This window comes from Cuculus canorus, chromosome 18, assembly GCF_017976375.1.
Source record: "Cuculus canorus isolate bCucCan1 chromosome 18, bCucCan1.pri, whole genome shotgun sequence".
NCBI lineage: Eukaryota > Metazoa > Chordata > Aves > Cuculiformes > Cuculidae > Cuculus > Cuculus canorus.
In genome coordinates this window covers 10326238-10339216 of record NC_071418.1, presented here as the reverse complement: position 1 = coordinate 10339216, position 12979 = coordinate 10326238, and the positions used below count along the sequence as shown (strand labels likewise).

The 12979-nt window shown below is 50.1% G+C and overlaps 1 protein-coding gene across 1 annotated transcript; it reads right to left on the bottom strand.

Moving 5' to 3' along the window:
• Positions 1 to 1208: 1208 nt before the first annotated feature.
• Positions 1209 to 9538, bottom strand: LOC104060778 (Golgi apparatus membrane protein TVP23 homolog B). The gene is made up of 7 exons (XM_054083634.1): positions 9463 to 9538; positions 8191 to 8273; positions 7183 to 7327; positions 6160 to 6249; positions 4057 to 4188; positions 3850 to 3978; positions 1209 to 2593 (listed from the first exon to the last, which is right to left on the bottom strand). Exons 1-7 carry the CDS (start codon positions 9472 to 9474, stop codon positions 2561 to 2563), a joined length of 624 nt encoding a protein of 207 aa, XP_053939609.1. The 5' UTR covers positions 9475 to 9538; the 3' UTR covers positions 1209 to 2560.
• Positions 9539 to 12979: the final 3441 nt, after the last annotated feature.

Sequence of the window (12979 nt, the reverse complement as noted above, 5' to 3'; positions counted from 1 at the left end):
CTCAAAATGGCTCTGCCTATAAAATGAGGATGACTTCAAACCCACCTTTCAGCTCTGCTTGCAACATCCAAGGCATACTTTGCTATTTCAGAGTAAATAGGGTTTTATCACTGTTACTCTTGGAGTATTTCTGCTTTCACAAACCCTGTCAGTTCAGCCTCCACCCAGGTCTGGAGGTCTTAGGCAGGGCCACCATCACACAGCTCTTGCTCAAGAAACTGGCTCCATATAGATTCCTGAGGCTTTTCCCAAGAAAAAGCACATTCAGAGAATTTCCCCATTCTGTGGCAACTCCCGCTTCCTGCCTCACAGGAAATCCTAGCAGGCGGCGAGCAAAAATCAAACAAAACTCACACCCAACTGCAGGAGAGATAAGAAATTTGGTTCAGATCCATGTGGAGAAACGCAATAAAATGCTGGTTTCTCAAAGCCAAAAGACTGAACGTTTGCCAAGAGGCTAAAAATAAGCCAGAGAGAGCTATATTTAAAGGCAGGTACTAATAAATGCCTCTGTCCTTCATTAAATAAACTGCAACTTCCAGGAAAGCACTGTTTTCCAGCAGTTTGGAGGGAGCTTTGGCAGCAGGAGAATAAACATTAAGTCCCAAATTTTCAACACATTTTAAAAGAACTACCTCGTGGCTGGAGTTGTGCCAGAGTCAGAGCCTTCCCTCCGACGGCAGCAGCAAACTGGGGGCTTGTTGGACTGGAGCAGAGGATTTCCATTCCATCACACCGCACAGGCCACGCGCTGCACTTGAGCATCCCCGTGTGGCTGAAGCAAAGGCCCTTCTGCAGCATTTGACTTCATTTTGCCTGTTTATTGTCATTCCTCAGGAATAAATCATCCCTTCCACATAAATGGGGATGAGAAGTTCCAGTGTGTGGTGGCAAGTGCCTGTATGGTGGCATGTTACTACTGCCAGGAGCGAGCAGCGACTTGGGCAGAGACTCTGAGTGCACTCAGCATCTTACACACTCTAGACAAGACTTCCAGAGTGACAAATCCTTTGGCTCTGCACAGTAATGCCTCCAGGACATTTACAAAGAACAGGGAGAAGTGTCCAAGGCCCTGCGTGGCAGGAACGGTGGCCCAGCTCACTGACGAGCAGCGTTCAACTGGACAGACAACCCCTGTTAAAACTGCACTGCAAGAACACAGCGTATAAACAGAGCTCAGCCAGGAATCAGGGAAGGCATCTCCAGTCTGGTTAAACAAAGCATTGTTTTAATATCAAGATTTTATAAATACATATTTACAAAAGGAAGGAATCGATCCAAAGTTACACAAATGTACAGCTCCCAGGTATTGCTACACACAGGGAGAGGAATTGCGTTAACACAAGCCCACAATTTGCAATACCCGATATTTAAAAAGAAACCACCTTCTTATTAAAATACCTCATCCAAAGTTCACAACATCTGCTGCTGGGAAAGCACAACCTGCCTTGAATAGAACTCCATGACAAGAAGGAACTGACCCCTTCCATACAGCTTTCCACATGGAACACACCACTTTCTGCCATCTCAGTGAACACTGCCAGCCAACGTTTCACCTACAAAAGGCTTTTCCAGCCCTCAGCTCCTTGGGGAGCACGGTGTGAGGACAGGCATCACATGGATTCAAGGAATGCAAGCTCCTGTGGGTCACATTCCCTGACCCCGAGGAAACTGCAGGCCACATCACCCTATGCCCTCCTGGCTAGGGAAAACTCCTGAGGCACTGAAGGCATGAATGGCACAGCGACGCATGAGGCATTGCTTTAACAGTGTTGGTCAGACAACCGCTCTCAGATTCGCTCTGCCACTGCCATCGTGCATGCAGCCTTCCTCCTAACCGGGTTCCACTCTTGCTATGCTCTCCATAGAGATGCAGGCTTAAGAGGTAAAAGTGGGACTTTCTGTAAATCCAGGGCTTTAAGGTATTCTCTGTGACGTCAGAGAATGCTTTGGATACCCAAAAGATGGGGCTGCTAAGAAATCGCTTTCTGTAGTTCCTATGAGCCTTTGGCAGTCGTCCTACCGAGCCAGCAGCGACATTTCCTTCAAATCTCCCCACCGCAGCATCATACAAACCAGACTGAGAGATGTGGAGTCAAGACACCGTGACCTAAACCTCGTAACAGAAGCAGCAATGACCCCCAAGAACAAAACACAGCCGAGTCCACAACCGAAACTACCTTAGGCACCAACTGGAGGAGCCGGACGAGTTTGTGGATAACAGGGCTGGGCTTGTGCATGGTTTTCCAGAAGAAGATGTCCAGCAATTTTCTCTTAACCCATCCGGTAGTTCTAAACCTGCATGGAAGCCACCTAGAATACCTTTGAATTTAAAGTTTAGCTAAATTAATTCTAATTAATCAAATAGAGAAAAGACTGAAACACAAACTGTTACTGGAAAATCAAAGATAAGTTGCTAGGAGTGTTAACCTGAAGCCTTGCTCAATTTATTTACTTCTTATAATTCACAACTCGTGTGCAGTCCCAAATCTCATGGTCAGAGCAACATTCCTGTTGTCCACTGCTGCGAATCCGGTCTGGCTCGAGGCCTCCACAGTGCTCAGGATGCTGTCTGCTCCTCTTTAGCCACAGTCTGAAGAATGCAAAAGAAGAAAATAAGGCAGTAAGGAGCACAGGAGCACGATGGGACTCACTGCCGTGATTCAGGGACAAGACAAACTCCTGCCAAAGGCTGAGACCAGTCTGGGCCTCTGGTTAACCACTGCTGTGGTGAAAGCATTCAGAAGCAAATCCAGCTATGGAAAAGCACAATCCCAATGCAGACTTCCCAGAAAGGTCTATCAATGTTTGAGCTTCCAATCCCACTAATTACAACGATTCCAGTGAACATCTGTGAACCTGTGACGGCCAAACCACCCATCCCAGCGCTGGCTGTGTGATAAAGCACACTCAGTAAATGTGATAAAAGCAGAAGGACAGCCCATAAGCGGATCGGGGGCTGGTCGTGCCTGCTGCTGTGGGGACCTATGGAAGGAAGAAAACCCAGTACTGGGGCAGAAAAGGAGGTCTTGAGATGAGCTGGTTGGAGGCGAGTAAGAACAAAAAAGGCAGTGGCAGCCCTTTTGGCTAAGAGCTATGCATGCTGGAACACCGGGACCAGTGCAGCATCCCCCGAGATGCACTGTTTTGTGGCTGACACAACCCCAAGAAGAAGCAGTGCAATAGGAGTTATAGAGCGACACGTTATCTGTGAGCAGTAGTTTATAAAAAAAAAACATTTTAGAGTTTTTTTTCAGGAAAGGTGGGGAGGGGCTCTTGATCAAGGAGTGCAGAGATAGGACAGGGAGGAACAGTTTTCACCTAAAATAGGGGAGATTGAGATGAGAGCTTAGGAAGAAATATTTTTCTGTGTGGTTGGGCAGGCCCTGGCCCAGGTTGTCATTAGAAGTTGTGGCAGCCTCATCCCTGGAGGTGTTCAAGGCCAGGTTGGATGGGCCTTGGAGCACCAAGATCCAGTGGGAGGTGTCCCTGCCCACAGCAGGGGGTTGGAACTGGATGGGCTTTAAGGCCCCTTCCAACCCATGGATTCTATGATTTCCCTCTGTTGCCACATTCACCATGTCCCTTATTTCCAATGATCCAGCCATATTCCTGTAACACAGCACCCGTCCATGGCACCGGCAAGCAATATAAGCTCCAAATGGAACTTGAGTTACTTGCACTTTACGAAGGAGGTTCCAATTCACAAGGCAGCAAGATGTGAACGTTCCCTCTGTAGAATTACAAATAACAGCTTTTCCCATCTTTCTTTTCATGGCCAGGCAGTAAGGAAGCTGATGGATAGATACAAATATGATTGGAGGGTTTCCAACATCCTGCAAATCTTACCTGCCGCAAGAACTGCCTCCCAAGATAGCTGGTCGCCATACTCGTCAGGTTCTTTCTGCTGCCAACTTTACATCTGACATAACCGTAAAGGTTGGCTCCCTGAAGCACCACTCCCATCACAACCACTGCCTAGGACAAGGAAAACACCGTCACTGATGCACTCTGCTTTGCCGGTCACACACGGGATCCATCACAGAGGCCACTCACCAGCCACTTCACTTTGAAGGAAAAGAGAGCACTGAACGCAAAGATCACCCAGATCATAGGGCAGGTAATCAGACCCAACCAGAAAATTCGGGACTCTGCTTCTGATGAGCTTTTACTGCCTTGAGGCGATACCTAGAAATGGAAAGAACACCGAGATTAACAGGCTGCTCCGCTGTATGGATTGCATTGTCATCAAAAACAGTCTGGAATCAACAAGCCTCCTGGGTTTGCCTCCACACAGTACTGGGGGCTTTCGAGATCAGTTTCTATATCAGTAAAGATCCTTCTGGAACAGAAAACCATTCCCATTGAAGGCACACTTTTGTCAATTTTCTGTCAGAAACAGTGGAGGCAGCAACTTCAAATCTTCTTGGAATGTCTGGGACTAAAAGGTTTTTTGGGTAAAGTGATGTTTATTGCATGGCTCAGTTACAGTGCTCAGAAAGAGCCAAATGGGAAATATTTTCTACCTCCAAATCACTGCACAGACTCAGAATTTCACCAATCCTAGCACTGACAGAACTAAATATCGACACTCTCAGGCATCAAACAAGGGTCATTCTTTCTTTACACACACAGAAGTCTAACTCCCACCACACTATTGATTTCATGAGGTTTTTACAGAGCAGCATCCCAAGCAAGCACACAGTTTTTCCTAAAATCATTACAAAACCTGAACTGGGTTAACAACTTATGGCTAAGTTTACAGCATCACCAGGAGTCCAGCCACCTTTCCCCTCTCTCAATACATTCTAGCTTTAATAAACTAGTGTCTAGAGAAAGAATGTGCCTGTAGTGAGGAGAGCACAAGTTTGGCTGGAGAACGGTTTAGGTTCAAGTTCCTCCACCACAGGAAGCGATCACCTCACTGCAGCTCTGCATGTCCTTAGCTCCACACAGACCAAGGTAAGAGACAGGGGTGAAAAGGGTGAATACAGGATGGGTTGTGAGGTGTCTGACAGCTGGAATGCCAGAGACTGAGCAGTAGCTGCTGCAAATAAAAAGGCACAGTAAGAGCCATGACAAATGCAACGTATGTTTCTTCTCACTTCCATAAGAGGTAAAAGCTATGGCAGCAGATCCAAGTTCCCACCAAAAAACTTGCAGGCAACCAATGTGACACAGGAACATTCACTGCATTTTATGTGGAACTGTTCTGTTTCTGGCATTAAGGCAGATCAAATACATCACACAACATGCCAGGCTTGGGGAGGAGCAGCTGCAAAGCTGTGAGCAGAAAAGGCCCGCGGGGGGGCTGGTCAACAGCAGCTGAATGTGAGCCAGCTACCCAGATAGCCAAGAAGACCAACAGCATCCTGGCTTGGATGAGCCATGGGGTGGCCAGCAGGAGTAGGGAAGGGATTGTCTCCCTGTGCTCGGCAATGGTGAGGCCACACCTTGAATCCTGGGTTCAGTTTTGGGCCCCTCACTACAAGAAATACATTGAGGGGCTGGAGCGCGTCCGGAGAAAGAAACAGAGCTGGTGGAAGAAGATGGAGCCCAGGTGTTCTGGGAGCAGCTGATGGACCTGGGGCTGTTTAGCCTGGAGGAGGCTGAAGGGAGACCTCATCACTCTCTGCAGCTCCCAGAAAAGAGGTTTTGATAAGGTGGGCACTAGGCTCTTCTCCCAAGTAACAAGGGATGGGATGAAAGCAAATGGCCCCAAGTTGCACCAGGGGATATTTAGGTTGGATATTAGGCAACATGTCTTTACTGGCAGTGGTGAAACCCTGGCAGAGGCTGCCCAGGGCAGTCGGGGAGTTTCAATGCTAGGAGGAATAGAAAAACCTGTGTGGCCTTGGCACCTGGGGACAGAGTTTAGCAGGCATGGTGGGGTTGGGCTGACAGTTTGACTGGATGAGCTGAGAGGTCTTTTCTGACCTCAATGATTCCATAATTCTATGATCCTGAGAACCTTTAAATAATTCAACCATCAAAAAGCTCGCTCAGAAGCCCAAATGAAATGGGCACGTGGTCAGAGATCTGTGATGGAAGTAAAGGTGTATATTGTGTAATCTGCCCTCACAGGCACAGCCATCAATTAACAGAGGTATCATCAACCAGAATCCATGAGAAGAAAAATACTTAAAAAATGGAATTTACCTTCCTGGCTTCAAACACCCAGTGACTTTTACCATCATCATCCACCTGGTTCCACCAGCGAAGGCCGACCATCAGCCGCCCTGTGACATTCTGAAACAGAACAGAACAGAACCAACGAGCTTTAAACTTTCTGCTAAAATAAACCATTTTCCAAAGTTGAGCTGTTTGGATCATATTTACAATGCTGCTCTTTAGATTCACATTTGGGAAAACAAGATCACAAGGTTCATATGGCCACAACAATCTATTTTCTAATATGTCCAGTACAACACCAAATTAGTGCAAGGGGTATTCTGGTGAGTCAAAAGCGATGCGGTAACGAAGCCTGTGATGCCTTAAGAGAAAACTTGATGTTCTCAGTTTAATTTTCACAAAGACAGGTACACAAAGATTTAAGTTATCACTTCATAATGTTACGCAAGGCATCACAGAATGATTTGGGTTGCAAGGGACTCCAATGCCCATCCAGTTCCACCCCCCTGCCATGGGTGGTGGGCAGGGGGCCTCCCAAGGGCAGGGACACCTCCCATTGGATCAGGTTGCCCCAAGCCCCATCCAACCCGGCCTTGAACACCTCCAGGGATGGGGCAGCCACCACTGCTCTGGGCAACCTGGGCCAGGGCCTCCCCACCCTCACAGCAAAACATTTCCTCCTAAGATCTGACCTCAATCTCCCCTCTTCCAGCTCAAAACCATTCCCCCTTGTCCTATCCCTCCACTCCCTGATCAAGAGCCCCTCCCCAGCTTTCCTGGAGCCCCTTTCAGTGCTGAAGGCTGCTCTACGGTCTTCCCGGAGCCTTCCCTTCTCCAGGCTGAACAATCCCAACTCTCTCAGTCTGTCCTCATATAGGAGGTGCTCCAGCCCTCAGATCATGTCCGTGGCCTCCTCTGGACTTACTACAACAGCTCCATGTGTTTGTGGCAAAGGCACAAAGCAGTAACGTTTCTGTGACCTGAACATCCCCTGTTCAATAGTTCTTATACAGTAAGACGAAGATAACAAAAGGCATAAGAGAAACATACCTTTACAGCCCAGAAGTCACACGACAGGAGGAGGATAATTGTCACCATGCAGGCAATAAAGCTGCTAGTTAAGAGCTCACAGAGCAGATACACAACTATTGCACTGACTCGGAAGAATAAGTGGAAAAACGATGCCACTGGGTGCCTGAAATGAAGCACAGCACAGTCACAGCTCGGTCAGACAGGGCTGAAGCAATTTTAGAAATTACATTGCCAAGGTGATCTTCCACTACCTCACAGGATAAGGGTCAGCACCGTACACAGGTCCAGAGTGCAACCATTGCAGAAAATACAGGATATAAACTCATTAGAAGCTCCTCGTGTGGAAGATACATTTTACATACAGCCGTATCCGAGCTGCAGACAGGATCCAGAGCAAGAGTGAAAGAAGACAGGGAATTTCACCCAGGGTTCAATGCAATTCAAGGTAATTTTGCATTTTTAATTTAAAAGGGGCCTGAGAGAGGAAACTCCAGAACCAGCAGAATGAAAGATCAGATTTCCCAATGCGGCAGATTTGCCCTTCCTTCTAATTTCTGCAGTTTCCAACTCAGAAACACACAGAATGAAGCCAAGATCACCACAGCACCCATGTATGGATGCAGCTTTATGGCAGAAGTTTGGGCAGGAAGTAGCTGTATTGACCACGCTGGGACAAGGAGACAGCAGGGCAGCGTCAAACACACTCGGAAGCAAAGCCCTGAATGATCCAGCAGCACTCAATACAGTGAGAACCACCGTCACAGAGTCTTTACCAGCACAGACCCCTCACAGCCAGGAGCACAAACACACAGCAAACATTAGGGTGCTTGGAAATACAAAGGTGCAGATCTACAACTCCCAGCTCTGCTTCTGGAACTGGTGTTCTTGGTTATCCAGCACTTACGTTTCATTACTTCAAGGTAAATACAGAAGGGATTTGCTGTTGCATATTTTGGTGTAATATGGCAATCCTTTCTTCCTCACTCTTTTGTCCGGAACTCATCTAGAAACATTATGTCCACTGACCTTATTTTTGACTTTTTTGATCTCCTGGATATGTCACTGTCTGCATCAAAGAGAGACACATCCTCAATGTCTTCAATGCTGTCCTGAAGTGGGAACAGATGCAGAGAGTGACGTGAGAACAAAGAATCAGTTTGCAGTTATCCAGCAGAACCAGCTTTGATCAGCCAGAAATATTAAGCGTCACCTTAAGATCAAAACCAGTTTGAGAAGAATATGAGGATTTAACCACATCATACAGACAAAACAATGGAGTAGCTGCATTCAACTCTAACTATTAAATGTTTTGACTTGTGCTTAGCAAAACCGCACAGTGTGAATGCAGGGATTCCCTCTGCACCAGGTAATTAATGTTACAGCCTGCTCGAGGGTCCTTCGCTCTCCATTCCTCTTAGGAAGCTCATTATCTTCTACTAAAGCTACTCCTGTGCCAGGCTGCAGGCTCCCATCCTCCTGCACTCCAGTAAATACCCTGTTGACAGATTCAGATTCTGGTTTTTGCAGAGAGGCACATCCCCCCAGGACACCAAACCCAGGCTTGTCGAGCGCTCTCACCCCAAAGCCCTTCTCCTGAGGCCACCCTGCCCCAGCAGCTTTCCACCAGCCATGGAGCGGCACCGCTGCAGAACGCCAGTGCAGGGCTTTCTGCCATGTGCCAGCTCCCCAGGGGCTGCAGGGATGGCTGAAAGCATCTACCTGCCCCGCAACCCTGGAGTCCAGACACTGCTGTAGCAGCCTTGCTTGCGCCCCAGCCCAGGCCCTGGTCCCAGGCCCAGACTGTCTCTCCTAGACCCTCAGCGTCAGTCTCAGCCCCAGCCCCCACACTCCAGACTCAGTCTGCCATGCCTCAGGCCACAAGTGTCCCTGGCCCAGGCTCAGACCCCAGGCCCAGGTCCCTACCCCAGTCCAGGCCCCCAGTCCAAGCCCTGGTTCCAGGCCCCAGCTACTTGGTGGTTCCAGGCTTCAGGCCCACGTCCAGGCCCCTGCTCCCAAGTCCCAGACCCAGGCCCCTGGTCCAACCCCCGGACCCAGGCTCCAGCTACTCGGTCCCAGGCTCTAGGTCTACATCTGGACTCCCAGTCCCAGGACAGCAGTTCCCTGGTCACCCTCTGTGGCTCAAGCCCAGGTGCCCAGAGTCCTCAGCCCAGCTCCAGCTTGCAGATCCTACACGCAGATTCAAGATCCCAGGCCTCTGATCTCTGATCCAAGGCTCAGGTCTCTGATCGCACCCCCCGGCCCGGGCGCCGCTCGCTGCCGCCGCTCCCGGCCCCGCACCTGCCGTAACATGGTCGCAGCCCCTCACTTCCGCCCAACGCCCCACGTGATCCCCGCTACCCAATCCCAACGCGCGCCGCGCCGCGCCCCACCCCCCCCGCACACGCAGGTGACGTCAGATGCCACGTCCCCTCCCGGGAGCCGGCGGCTCCGGGTCCTAGTGCCCGCCCCGCGGGGCCCCACAGCGGCTTCGGGTCCTAACGCCCGCAGCGCTCGGGCTGATCGCGCAGCGCGGGTGGGATCGGGGTCGGTTTGGAGCCCGCGGGTAAACGGGGAGCTCGGAGCTGCACCGGTCGATGGGCCACGACAAGGAAAGGGGTTCAACGAGGCCAAGAGCCGAGTCCTGCACTGGGGTCACGCCAACCCAGTGCAGCTCCAGGCTTGGAGAATGTGCAAAGCTGCCCGATGAAAAAGGCCCTGGGGGTGCTGGTCAACACGAGCCAGCAGTGGCCCAGGTGGCCAAGAGGGCCAACAGCATCCTGGCTGGGATCAGCCATGGGGTGGCCAGCAGGAGCAGGGAAGGGATTGTCCCCTGGACTCAGTGCTGGTGAGGCCACACCTCAAATCCTGGGTTTGGGTTTGGGACCCTCACTACAAGAAGGACATTGAGGGGCTGGAGCGTGTCTGGAGAAGGGAACAGAGCTGGGGAAGGGGCTGGAGAACAAGGGTTATGAGGAGCGGCTGAGGGACCTGGGGCTGTTTGGTCTGGAGAAAAGGAGGCTGAGGGGAGAAATTATCACTGTGCAGCCTGGAAAGGAGGTTGTGGTGGGGTGGGTGCTGGTCTCTTCTCACAACGAACAAGGGGTAGGATGAGAGACCAAACATTTGCTTTGAGGACAAAGCAAAAGAAACTAATAATAAAAAAATATTAACAGTACTTTATGCTTTTATCCTGGGCTGTATCCGGAGCAGTGGGACCAGAACGGAGAGAGGGAATTCTGCCCCTCTGCTCCGCTCTGGTGAGACCTTACCTGGAGCCCAGTGTGCAGTTCTGGACTCCTCAGCATAGGAAGGACACGGAGCTGTTGGAGCAAGGTCAGAGGAGACCACGGAGATGATCCAAGGGCTGAAGCCCCTCTGCTCTGAGGACAGGCTGAGACAGTTGGGATTGTTCAGCCTGGAGAGGAGAAGGCTGCAGAGAGACCTTAGAGCAGCTTCCAGTGCTGAAAAGGGCTCCAGGAAAGGTGGGGAGGGGCTCTTGATCAGGGAGTGCAGGGAGAGCATGGGGGGAATCGTTTTCAGCTGAAAGAGGGGAGATTGAGGTGGGATTTTAGGGAGAAATGTTTTCCAGTGAGGGTGAGGAGGCCCTGGCCCAGGTTGCCCAGAGCAGTGGTGGCTGCCCCATCCCTGGAGGTGTTCAAGGCCAGGTTGGATGGGGCTTGGAGCCCCTGATCCAGTGGGAGGTGTCCCTGCCCATGGCAGGGGGTTGGAACTGATGGGCTTTGATGTCCCTTCCAACCCAAGCCATTCCATGGTTCTGTTCTATGATTCTGTCCATGGCATGTCATCATGTCAGGATAATACTATGCCAGCTTCCTCACTGTAGGCGGGAGCATCCTTCCCTGCACACCCCCAACAGCGCCCACAGTACCCTCAGGTTGCCACTTTGCATTCCTGAAGGCCACAAGTACAGAAAGGTCCCTTTAATTCAATGTGGAATTACAAAGACAGTAACCTTGTGGTTACCTTCAGAAGTCACTTCACATACTGTGTGTGACATCTTCACGAGCATTAATTCCTTTCCAATGCATCCTTGACACTCGGCTCCCAGCTTTGAACCCACCATGCTGAGCTAAATCCAGTCACGGGCCTTGGTCCACCTCTGCCTTCGTGGCAGTTTTACACCATCTCTGTAGGCTGTGATATCTTGGAAGAGCGTGGAGACCCACACCTGCAGGGAGATGTTGTTTTATTGGCTTCAAATAGGACAACAACGCTTTAATCCTCCTCACTTTGACATGACTAGAGCAGCATCAGCCTTTCCGTGATGCTTTTCCACCAGCTCCTCCTATGAGATGCATTTGGTTTTTTTCCAGAGGGATTGTGCCAAAGGGTCTGTGACTCAGCTGTGCTGGGCTTCAACACCTGATTTCTTGTGAGAAAGTGCCATCCCGTGGCTAAGGATGAAGTCCGTGCTGCTTCGTGTCGGAACACTGACATCAGGCAAAGCCACCTGGGACAACAAATCACCCACATGTGATAGCACATACACACTGCAAAAGGCTGAGTGCCAGCCTCCCACTCTCGCTGTTCTGGTTTGAGATAACACAGAATCAGTTTTCTAACTCCTCAGCTCAGCCTCATCTGAGTAGCTTCATCTCCTGAAGGTTAAATGCATGTTTACAGGCAGGGTTTCTCTCTAGGAGGGACAACACGGGACATTGGGATGCAGAAAGGCCATTGCTTAAACTTATCCCTACAGAATCCATGAGCATCCTCGGGTTGGTGAAATAGCGTGAGGGAAAGGGTTGCACCTGCAGGGAGAGGCAGACAAGAGAGGTGACCCCAAAGTGACCAACAGTTCCATCCCATAGATGTCATACTCAGTATAAAATTGGGGGATCATGAGGGTTGAGCTTTCTTCAAGCTGAGAGAAGAGAAGGGTCTGGGAAGACCTTAAGAGTGACTTCCAGTACTGAAAGGGGCTCCAGGAAAGCTCTGGCGGGGCTCTTCATCAGGGAGTGCAGGGATGGGATTAGGGGGAATGGTTTTCTGCTGAAAGAGGGGAGATTGAGGTGACATTTTAGGAAGAAATGTTTTGCTGGGAGGCCCTGGCCAAGGTTGCCCAGAGCAGTGGTGGCTGCCCCATCCCTGGAGGGGTTCAAGGCCAGGCTGGATGGGGTTTTGAGTCCTCTGATCCAGTGGGAGGTGTTCCTGCCCATGGCAGGGAGTTGGAACTGGATGGGCTTTGATGTCCCTTCCAACCTAAACCATCCCATGATTCTATGAGCTGCTCAGCATCTCCTGTCTCCGGACCCAGCCAGTGCCCCTGGCTGAGGCTGTGGTGTTGCAGTTGTGGAAGGGGAAAGCTCTTGTGCTGCTTTTTCTTCCCCACCATCTCTGTCAGCATCTGAGTTCTAGCCCTACCTGATGTCCTCAAACAGGAACATTAAAGGCTGGTTGGTGACTTCATCATGATCCTGGGAAGGAAAAGCCATTGGAAGCACAGGTGTCATTGGAAGCACAGGTATCATTGACACAGCTGTGATGACCTAAGAGGCTCCTTTGCCTGTGAGCAATACAAACCCACGCTTAAACAGATCAGAGATAACCATCACCTGTTTAAGGAAACAGTAGCGATTAGTCCCATCAATCAGACACTGTCCATTGTGACTCAGACACTGTGTGTGCTCTATGGGGCTCTTTCCATTCAACTTTATGGTGAAATTAGTTTTAAAATAATTAGGATGAAAATTGCCAAGAGCAGACTGAGCACCGTCACTGCAATGCTAAGAGAAACTGGAGATACCACGTCGTTATAGATATTTAAACCTAAATGGGAGGGATATGCTGGGTC